This window comes from Gadus macrocephalus, chromosome 15, assembly GCF_031168955.1.
Source record: "Gadus macrocephalus chromosome 15, ASM3116895v1".
NCBI lineage: Eukaryota > Metazoa > Chordata > Actinopteri > Gadiformes > Gadidae > Gadus > Gadus macrocephalus.
The window spans coordinates 17,279,289-17,290,683 of NC_082396.1; the positions used below are offsets into that span (position 1 = coordinate 17,279,289).

An 11,395-nucleotide genomic window follows, 5' to 3' on the forward strand; every position below is an offset into this window, starting at 1 on the left:
CCAGCACTCTTTTCTGACCTAGGCTGCATCTCAGCTTTCACCCATCAACCTCTGCTTCGCAAAGACATACACCCTGTCATACAGCCTCTCCGCCGCATTCCCCTGGCACTACGCGATGACGTCTCAGCAGAGCTGACAAAGCTGTTGGACTTAGGCATCATTGAGTCAGTCAACGCCTCGCCCTGGATCTCTAACCTGGTCATCGCGAAGAAGAAGTCAGGTGGTTTGCGGGTGTGTGTGGACCTGAGGGCGGTTAACAAGGCCGTGGTGCCCGACAAATACCCGCTGCCCACAGCAGAGGAACTGACCTCTCTTTTTTACGGCTCCAAGATTTTTTCAAAGCTTGACCTCCGCCAAGGCTACCTGCAGGTACCCCTGCACCCAGACAGCCGTAACCTCACCGCTTTCGTCACACACGCCGGCGTTTTCCGCTACACCAGGGTGCCGTTTGGTCTTTGCTCCGCCCCTAGCTGCTTCCAGAAAATAATGTCCACCATCTTCGCTGGCATCCCAGGGGTGGTGATATTCCTGGACGACATAGTAGTACACGGATCAACGGCTGCCATCCACGACCAACGACTCACACAGGTACTCAACACGCTGGTTTCCATGCCCTCACACTGAATGGGGAGAAGTGTATTTTCTCTGCGTCCGAGGTGGAGTTTGTGGGGTTTCGCCTGACCCCAGAAGGCCTCAGCCCACTGCACTCTAACGTGGAGGCCATTCAACGGCTGCCCATGCCCTCCAGCCCTGCCCAAATTGCCTCCTTCCTGGGCATGACCGCCTATTACTTGCGTTTTCTTCCTCAGTATTCTTCCACCACTGCCCCTCTATGACTGCTCCTTAAAAAAGACGCCCATTGGGCATGGACCCCTGCCTGCGAAGATGCGGTCATGCAGCTGAAGGCCCAGCTCATCGCACCACCAGTACTCGCCCACTTCGACCCACCCAGCCCGACGCTGGTCACCTGTGATGCCTCCAACTACGCAGTGGGGGCTGTGCTGTCTCAGCTTCACAACGGCACAGAGCGGCCGATTGCTTTTGCCTCCCGAGCTCTTAATTCAGCAGAGCAGTACTCCGTGGGGGAGAGAGAGGCCCTAGCCTGTGTCTGGGCCTGTGAGCGGTGGCATATGTACGTGTATGGCCGGTCATTCACATTACGTACGGACCACCAAGCGCTTACAGCCCTGCTGGCCACATCTGGTTCTGGGCACAGGCCTCTGCGCATCCACCGCTGGTATGAGAGACTTCACCAGTACAATTTCACACTGCAGTTCACATCGGGAAGAGAGAATGTGGTGGCGGACTTACTGTCACGCTCCACCCCACCTCCAGCTGTGGAGCCGACTCCAGACAACAGCGACCTGGACCTCTTTCAGCTCCTCCACTCCCCTCTCGAGGCAATAGTGTCACTTCAAGATCTCCAACAGGCCTCTGAACAGGACCCAGTGCTCTCACAGCTCCGCACTTTCATCCACTCCGGGTGGCCTCCAGCCTCTGGCCTACCAGACAGTCTAGCTCCTTTCCGCCGGTTTAAAGATGAACTCTTTTGCTGGAACGACCACTGCGTTGCAAGGGGCCATCGCACAGTCATACCCTCCGCTTTACAGCCACGTGTCTTGTCCATGGCCCATGAAGGCCACCTGGGCATTGTCAAAGTGAAACAGCGCTGCAGGGAAGTGGTCTGGTGGCCAGGAATCGATGGCGATGTGGAGGCTATGGTGAGAGACTGCACAGCCTGCCTGGTGAGTGGAAAGACCGGCCCCCCACCAGCTCCTCCCCTTCAGCCACTGCAGTGGCCAGCTGGGCCTTGGGAGCACATCCAAATGGACATTTGTGGTGAGCTCCGTGGCGTCCCACATCACCAACGGTTCCTCATCGTGGCCTATGACCTGTACTCTAAGTGGCCTGAGGCAGTCTCTACAGGGTCAGTCACCACACAGGCAGTCATTGACTTTCTGGAGGTGCTTTTTGCTCGTTGGGGCATGCCCACAACAATCACCACAGACAATGGGCCGCAATTCATCTCGGCAGAGTTCACGACTTTTCTGAGTGAGCGGGGGATCAGACACATACGCACAGCCTTCTATAACCCTCAGGCGAATGGGGGTGTGGAGCGCATGAACCAGACGCTGAAAAATGGTATCAGAGCTCACCTAGCAGAGGGGTTTCAATTCTCAGCAGCACTCCTGCGGACCCTACTGCACTACCGAGCTGCTAAACACACTACAACAGACAGCTCACCAGCACTTCTGATGTTGGGGCGGGAGCTATCACTACCCCTGGATCGCCTTCGTGTTCCTGCTCACCTGACATCACAGGGAGCCCAGCGGGAAACAACTGATCAGCTACGTGACCGAGTCTCAGCACGACAGCAGGCAACTAAACAGCGCTTTGACCGGTCCCACAGGGCCAAACACCCAGCTTTCACCATTCTGGACTGGGTCAGGGTCAGGAAGCCCACAAGGGGCCATAAGCTTTTGTCATTCTGGTCAGCGCCTTTCCAGGTGACTGAGCAACTGGGGCCTGCCACCTTTCGTCTCTCAGATGGAACGCGGTGGCATGCACGCCGCCTCCGCAAAGTGGCCACACCTACCGCGGCAGACCTGGAGGCCAGCCGAGATCCTGATCCGGACTCTGGAGGCCCAGTCAATCCTGCAGCACGACCAGTCCGTGCCCGTGCCAAACCGGGCTACCTCAGGAATTACTATGTTTGAATGTATTGAATTTATTGAATTACTATGTTTAAATGTATTGAATTTATTGAATTACTATCTTTGAATGTATTGAATGAATTGCATTGTATCTTGCAGGTTTTAACCTCATCAAGACTGTTCAAGTTACTTTAGTCTGGTGTTCTAAAGCACTTTACCTTTTAAATAGCCTTGTCATAATATGTTCAGGCCGGACTGAAGTCATTAACAATGTATTCTGATTATCTACTATAATTACCCTATTATTGTTATTACATACTATAATATTCGTGTTATATCTCACTCAGGGATGTGGGTTGGATCTCCCCTGGAGAGGGGGGAAAATGTTATGTATCCATGACAGTGTTTACGGCATGCCCGTATTTTGATAGCATGCCTGTATGTTAATGTAACGGATGACGTGTTTCCGGTGAGTGTGTCCGTTGGGATAAGTTTCAGTAAACAGTTGAACTTATGAGGCTCCCGTGTTTCGCGTAGTGTTTGCACACACAACAGTAGTGAAACAAATGTTGTTTCGACCTGGCGAGAGGGCCTTGTTCGGTGCTCCTTTAACGTGTCCGATTTTGGTTCAGCTGCTGCTCATAACTCTCACGGACGGTCCTCTGCTTGCGATCATTGTGATTCACCATATTGATCCATTTATTCAAAAGATCCACAGACAAAGAACAGGTGCATTACGGTATAATTTTATATTATTGTTAATAGTCTAATTAACACATCAGTAGCGTTGGTATTACATTTTTAATTTGTTTGTTTAGCTATGTATGACAGTTAACAATGTTGGTGTATTACAATGTGTGTAGGCTAGGGTTGCCGCGGTATACGGTATTACCGGTGTTACCGGTGTTGAGGCCAACACCGATTACTCGGTGTTGCACACCGGCAACACCGACTTTTTTTTTTTTTTTTCAGTAATAAAAAACAAATTCAGTAAAAATGAATAATATAATTCATTAAGAAAATTAAAATGTGTAGAATAGGCCACAGTTCTGCTCTGTGCGGGAGAATTGTAGCGCCGAGAATTGACGTTCTTCCTTACAAGACCGGTAATCATAGCAACGCCGGTAAACAAACCCCGCAAAGCGCAATCCCTACGTGAGCTCCCCGCGCTACGGCCATCCGGAGGCTCACAGAGCTTTTGGCCGTGATATTATGATATATACAATTATATTAAACTATTATATATAGAACGTTATAAGACGCCGAGTATTAGCGCGCTGCCAGCCGCTGTCACCGAGTGTGAGAGGAGAGTTGACACGGTGGTTGTGGACACCTTCTTGAAGATGGCGGTTGACTTATAGTTTCAAAGTTAATAGCGTTTATACCGGTAATACCGGTGTTGACACGAGCGTATTACTCGGTGTGAAAATGTCCACACCGCGGCAACCCTAGTGTAGGCCACTCCAACTTCGTTGCTGGTTGAAATGTAACCATTTATTTGTACATAAGTTATTGACTGCATTTTTCGTAAATAGTTAGTTGGAAGGAATCTTTTTCTTAAGCAGTGTGACACTTGGAGCTTGCATGACAGAACACAAGTTGGCACAAAACAATCAAAATGATGGGGCTGGCACCATCATATCTGTGTTATTTATTGCACCCACACATAATAGGTCCATGATACCACGTGGGGTGATTTCTGTTTTAACATTCAAAAAGGTAGGCACGCATACAAGGTGCTTTTCTTATAGTCAAAAAAGGGCCAAACTAATCTAAAATAATAATTATTAAACATTAGAGATTCATCAGGGGATTAGTAACCTGTACTTCCATGGTCGGTAAACAATGCGACTGCGATCGCTCAGACCTCTCGCTTTTGATGCTACAATGCTAACAATGCTAAAAAACAAGAATATTTCAGCATCCGGTACGTCATGAAGTAGGGCGTGGCTAGGGACCCATGATGTGGAAGCATATCTCTCCTTGATGTTGCCCTGCGCCATTTAGCAGTTTACATAGGAATGAATGGGCGCCATTTTGGAATCCGTTGTCCATTTTATAATATGTCCATGAGAAAACCCACTAACATACCGCAGACCCATACGTAGTACTGAAGGGAAATTAAAATTGAGCGGAAGTACTAAGGCGGGCCCAGCCAGGCTACGCAGCCCACAGAGCAAGGGCGCAATGATGGATAATCTACATCTACCATCTCTGGACATCAGGGGATCACTGATGATGCCAAAGGTGTTACCTCATTCAAACTCTGTTTGCGTGTGTACGTGTAGGGTTATAATCAATGTTTTAACACAAGTAATACATAACACTGTTCTACGTCATAATAAAACTGACTGGTGCTTCGACCTTCTCTGTAGAGCTTAGATCGGGCCGAAAAATCAAACCCGACCCTATCCGAGCCCGTGCTCATTCGAGCCCGACCCGGCCCGGCCCGGTACATTAACTGTAATGATGAGCCCGCGACCGATTTAAACCCGACCATTTCTTAATATGTGGGCGGTTATAGCTGACGCTGTCAACAACAATTTTGAGTTGCTTGAAGTGAATCACAGAAATTGGTTAACAATTATCCAGATGAACAATGCAACAAGGACAACACGTGTAGCCTAAATGTGTGTTTATTCGTAATTGGATCGTAGCGTACATCCAAATGAAGAGACTTACAAGGCTCGGTGTTACGCTTGCCAGTGGAGGAAAACTGCGCATGACACGTTGCCTTTTGCAATTTCGTAGTCTGACTTCTGCAACTTTGTATACATTAAGAATATTATCTACCTATATAGAATATTTCGTCTGATTAATAGACAATTTTGCCCGTACCAATTAAGCTAATAGTGATTAAAAAAAAAATATATATTTTTTTTTTAAAAAGCTTGATCACGCCCGGTCCGATCCGACCCGAGGATAGTGGCGGGAAATATTGGACCGACCCGGCCTGCGGGTCGGGTCGGTTCGGTTCGGGCTCGGGTGCGGGCAGAAAATCTAAACTCTACTTCTCTGTCCTGTCATGAGTGGAAAAAAAAGACAAATATATTTATCTATTACACCATCTGTAGAGATAACATTTTAGGATCATGGAACATTACTAATACTGCTTCTAATTTGTATTGCTAAAAGCAAATACATACTGTTAATGTAAATACCATTGACTTTTTGATTGTAAGTTGGGTAAAGAAAGACGCACATCTTTTTCCTTTTTTTCTTCAATTCATAATTACTTATTATGTTATGAATGTTCATAATCATAATTGTATGTTTCTATGCCAGATAATGGATATATTCCTATTAAGCTGGTGCTACTGACCCATGGGTAGAAGGGGAACACACACACACAGACATACACATACCAGCACACTTGTTCCCCGACTTAGCCAGCCATTCAAATGAAGCCGGCTTGTTTCAACACTCTTTCTTGTCTCTGTCATCATCCCTCCTTGCCCGCCCACTGCCTGTCTTGTATTGAGTCAGAAACATTATTTTCTGGAACATTGTGTGGTTCTATACTCTTCCCTCCTCCCACCTATTACATTTTGTTTGATGACAAGTTCTAACAAGGCTACTGGCTCCACTAAGTATACTGCGGTAATGTTCAGGGGAGTGTGTGAATTCTTGACAACTCAATGAGGAAATGTCCGTGGTCTAGGTTTGTACCAAGCCAGCGTGTGAGAATCGTTGATGATTTCCAAGCAGAACCATTTTGACACGATGTAACACTATAGTTAAGAAGGCCTGCAGAGTCAAAATATAAAATGCATTTCCTCTGGTAGGTGCTATCTGTGGCAAAAAGCCTTAAGTGTCTGTCTGTCTGTCTGGGTTGGTGTGTGTGTTTGTCTGTGTGTGTATTCATCTGTGTACAGTAGCCTATGTTTATGCTTATGCTCCACAGCAGGTCTGAACAGGGCCTATCAAAGCATTCCCACGACCAGAGCCATACCTGCCTAGCCAGTCACACGATAGCCAATCAAAACAAAGTTTACACAAACCGGTTCACAAAATCCTCAAATTATGAACTGTCTTACTCCTCATTCATGTTTCAAAAATGTATTTAATTCATATTGCAGTTTTCCAAGCATTAATGACAACATGACAAACTGCATCCTTAAATAAACCAACTACCCATTACTTTGACCTTGCATCCACTGAGGGATACCGCTTGCTGTTAGCTACGGGCCTAACTGATAAGTATCCTGCCATCCTGCATTGATTGCCAAAGCGACACATGACCGTTATGTCATGTATACAAACTGTGCAGCGAGTCAAGTCTAGAGAACCTTGTTAGAACAGATAATGCAGCTAAACGGCATTTGCTCTTGACCATCACTCTTATTCACTCTCAATATTTTGGAAACAGTTATGTCCTCGCCCCTGAGTGATCTTGAGAAAACGACGATGTCCGTTGTCCGTATCCGTTTGTGGCATTGAAAAACGTGTGCGAAAAACACGTTAATGTTTGGAAAACTTTGAAAATCTTTGTTTCAGACACCCCAAGTTCAAATTACACCAAATGTGGTGCACATGCACTATGCTTAACTGTAGAATAACTGTTGGTTAATGCTTATTTCATTAACTAAGTATTAATTAAGCATTAATTAATGTAACCTTATTGTAAAATGTAAAGTTATTCCTTCTTAATAGAAACAATGCAGACTTACTAATAGCCTTATTGTGCTGACTTACAGGGTGATAAAAAAATCATGAAAAATTAAGAGATGGAAGGAAGAAAGGAGCTAAAAGGAAGGCTGAACAGTTATGAATGGGCACAAGACGGGCCAAATGAACAAGAGGCTGGAAACAGGGTTAAAGAGACGATGATGTCATAGTCTGCCTTGAATCTGACACTCAGCTTAAGGATCAGGAAGCAAGATACTGCATCCCGGGATTGAATCAAAAAGGAGTAATTCAATCCACACAATCGTCACATTGTGACTGCCATCAGGGCAAAGTCTTCGTCTTGGTCTAGGACTGATCACAGAGGCAGCAGTTTGCCATTACTGTTTTATATAATATTAAAGATTATTGTTATTATTAATGCATAAATAATAATCATATGATTCTAAATTAAGGATTATGATTATTATAATTATAATAACTTTCAGCAGAATCACAGTAACGTAGTTGTGACTCAGTTTGGGCCCCACCACTCATGGCCATTAGTACAGGGCTGAACCGAGGGGAGGGTCGGAACCTTTAGCCAATAACTTAGCAACTCCATATCAAATGTATATCTGATTCAACTCAGCGGCACCACCAGGCTCGTGGTGGAAGGGTACTGAAAGGTACCGTAGCATCGTTTACTTCCTTTGTACCCTGGTACAGAAGTAGCCGACCCATAGTGAATATTATGACCTGTGTACGCGCTGCGATGACCTCTCTGTGAAAAGGGTCTATTGGTGCATCATCTTCACCTGATACTGACTGTATGAGAAATAACAGGTTCAAAACAAATCTGTTCAATTTATCCTTCTTGGCAATGGGCGGAGGCTAGGTGAGGGAGCATAATAATAATTTGGTATGTATACACTAGCAAGCCCCCATCCTATGCTACCAGCTACCACCAAAGCTACCCAGCCGACAGCCAGGGGTCTAGCTTGAGAGTTGCAGGCTTTTCCCAGACTGCAAACTTAGATATAATGCATATTCTGTTCATGCCATCTTGATGATGCCCTGAGTACCTCATAATCATTATATATCACTATGATATGTAGGGTAAATGGTAATGCTTTTATAGTATACAGCACAAATAGTTAAACTGCTTGCATTCATCCATCCAAGTATACTCTGAACTGAACATACTAAACAATGTCCTGGCTGGCTTGATCGTGTTGGCATTTTATTTAATTTAGTTGGAAAATAACACATTTTTCAAACTGCCTACAATAAACACAATACACAATCACACAATGTCTCCCTAATAAGACTGTTACACCCTTCAGCCAGTGGTGAGCTCTTATGACAGTGTGTGTGGTGAGCTCGCGCTCTCTCTCTCTCTCTCTCTCTCTCTCTCTCTCTCTCTCTCTCTCTCTCTCTCTCTCTCTCTCTCTCTCTCTCTCTCTCTCTCTCTCTCTCTCTCTCTCTCTCTCTCTCTCTCTCTCTCTCTCTCATTCTATTTACCTACCCTTTTCCTCCTAATGGCCCCATTAATAATACACTCAAACACACTGGACAGAAGCTGCTTCTATACTGTCCAGGTGTATGTGTGTGTGCGCCTATATAAACATTCTGTGAGCCCCACCTCACCACTCTCCTCCTGTTTGCAAATCTGGTTTATCCCACAAGAGCACAATACTCACACACCAAAGGCAGTGATATCTACACACTGTGTGTATGTGTGTGTGTGTGTGTGTGTGTGTGTGTGTGTGTGTGTGTGTGTGTGTGTGTGTGTGTGTGTGTGTGTGTGTGTGTGTGTGTGTGTGTGTGCGTGCTGAGCGTGTGTGTGTGTTTGTGTGTGCTCACACTTATTTACAGGTGCGAGTTTGGGCACATGCAGAAAAAAACTACTGAATGACGGATTACGAGGCTGTAATCCCTCATCATCATTTGGGAATTCCTTTTCACATAAATGTTATAGGTTATAATAAAAAAGACTATGATGGAATATAATATAATAATATAAATGTAATAGCTTAACTATGCGGAGGCCTGCCACAGTTATGTAGGCCTATGGGGTATCTGCCAATGCCTGTCAAATGTGGACACCTTCTTGCTTACCCAGTCTTCGAAGTGTTTGCTCCCATTGTGCAGGATGTCTTCAAACTGTATTGTACAATTGGCCACGAAGTCGTCATAACCAATGGGCGCGTCGTGGAAAACCGACAGCTCTATTTTCCTCCCCTCGCAGACCTCGGTCTTGAACTCGTCGTTCCACGCCGGGCTGTTGGTCTTCTGCTTGGTGGACGTCTGGCCCACTCTGGAGTCGTCCACGTTCAGAGCGATATAGGTGTCCAACATGAACGTCTGCGTCTTTGGACCAACGGCATGTCGCAGGGACCAGGCTGTCGGTTTGAGGTCCAACGCCTCCCGGATCTTGATCTTCAGTAACCCATTAAAAACCACCATGGTAGTTCAGATGAAACAACACAACACGGTTGTTTAGTTTACAATATAAAAAAAATCCGCTGTTTCAATCCACCGGCAAGGAGTAGAAGGAGGAGGAGGAGAATATGGATGTGTGATGCAACTGGTGCGCTTGGAGCGGATCGTGTCCTCTGCTCTCCTAGGCCAAGGTATGAATAGCACGACTGTTCCGACCGCTGGTCCTCTGCAGGCTCACTGTATATTCCTTCCAGCTGAATGGACAGCAGAGCGTGAGATCCTCTGGCTCACTCAATCCGACACCACAGCTGGATAAGAGAACGGCATAAAGTAAACAAACACAATAAGTTAGGCGATTTGCTCTGATGTCCTTCAACGTGTGCACTGACAAGATATGCGACGTGGGGCTTTATTCATATTCCATACAGCCCGATCAAGCTCGCGTCCGCCCATCCACAACAACAGTGGAGACGCAGCGACGTGCAGCCCACCGCCTCTGGAGGACTTGGAGAAAACGAATCGCAGGAAGCAGACACGTCCATTGGGTCCAAATACCAACAGCTTCATACACTAAATCCTTTATATGACGGACAATAGGACCAGGCTACGATTGCTTTAGGGGGCTTTTACCTCCGAGAAATCAAAGCCAGTCCGTTATGTCTGGTCGCAGGCTGTGTGGGAGGCTCCGGCCGCCTCCTCAGCCATGGGACATCTGGAATGTCTCGCCGAGCTGCACGAACGGGACCCGGGATCCAACAGCAGCAACACCCCGCTGCTGCGATGGCTTACTGGCTTCTTATATTTGAATCTATCGTCTCTCCTCGGTGTCTCTGTGTGTCCCCTGTTGCGGCTGGAGCTTTGACTTCCTGTGTGTGCTGTGGATCTACCTCCTCTTTGCTCTGCCTCCCCCTACAGAGCTCCCTCTCTCTCTCTCTCTCTGGACGACGGTGCAGGAAATGCGCAAAACACGTCAGTTTGGCTGTGAGGCTGGCAGGGCTGGAACAGGCTTGTGACAGACGGGATGTGTGTGTGTGTGTGTGTGTGTGTGTGTGTGTGTGTGTGTGTGTGTGTGTGTGTGTGTGTGTGTGTGTGTGTGTGTGTGTGTGTGTGTGTGTGTGTGTGTGTGTGTGTAGGGCAGGGGGGGGGGGGGGGGGGTCAGGCGGAGTTTGTCCACACACACCTGGTCACGGGACTGTTATCTTGGATGCAGCCCTTTAATGCATTACAGATGAGCCATTATTAGAGATCCCCGCGTCGTTATCTATTGCGGCTAGCTACTTTATATATTTAATATTTCTTATGCGTACACCCGGGTTGCTAGAGAAAAATGCGACACACAAACTTAATTCGATTTCACTCAACTACGAGTCAAATGTCCAACTTGATCAAATAATGGGGTTCTAACGGGGACGGAGCGGAATGCATGGAGGAGATATGTGTGGTATGCGCGGAATGCCAATAAACGCTCTGCTATTAATTCTGCGTCGACAGTCAGCCGCTTGTCCCGGGCTCCGGCACGCACATAACAGGCTGTATTTGCGTGCATCCGGGCCCATTGTACATATTTATTAACATTATTATATTGAGAGTAATTACTCAATGAATTAAAATGCATTTTTTTTCGCTGGTTCATGAACAATTTTGGTCGATCTATATATTATATTAAGGCATTGAAAACATACTACACAACT

General features: G+C 46.5%; 1 protein-coding gene across 3 annotated transcripts in view; it reads right to left on the minus strand.

Moving 5' to 3' along the window:
• Window positions 1-10,706, minus strand: part of LOC132473713 (protein kinase C epsilon type-like) — a 78,428-nt gene extending 67,722 nt beyond the window's left edge. The window contains exons 1-2 of one of the 3 annotated variants that reach the window (XM_060073943.1): window positions 10,335-10,706; window positions 9,381-10,012 (exon numbers count right to left, since the gene is read on the minus strand). In XM_060073943.1, coding sequence (XP_059929926.1) covers window positions 9,381-9,728 — 348 coding nt within the window. In that variant the 5' untranslated portion in view covers window positions 9,729-10,012; window positions 10,335-10,706. Of the gene's footprint in view, window positions 1-9,380 lie in introns of all 3 variants that reach the window. The other 2 variants (XM_060073945.1, XM_060073944.1) reach the window with 2 other exon arrangements.
• Window positions 10,707-11,395: the final 689 nt, after the last annotated feature.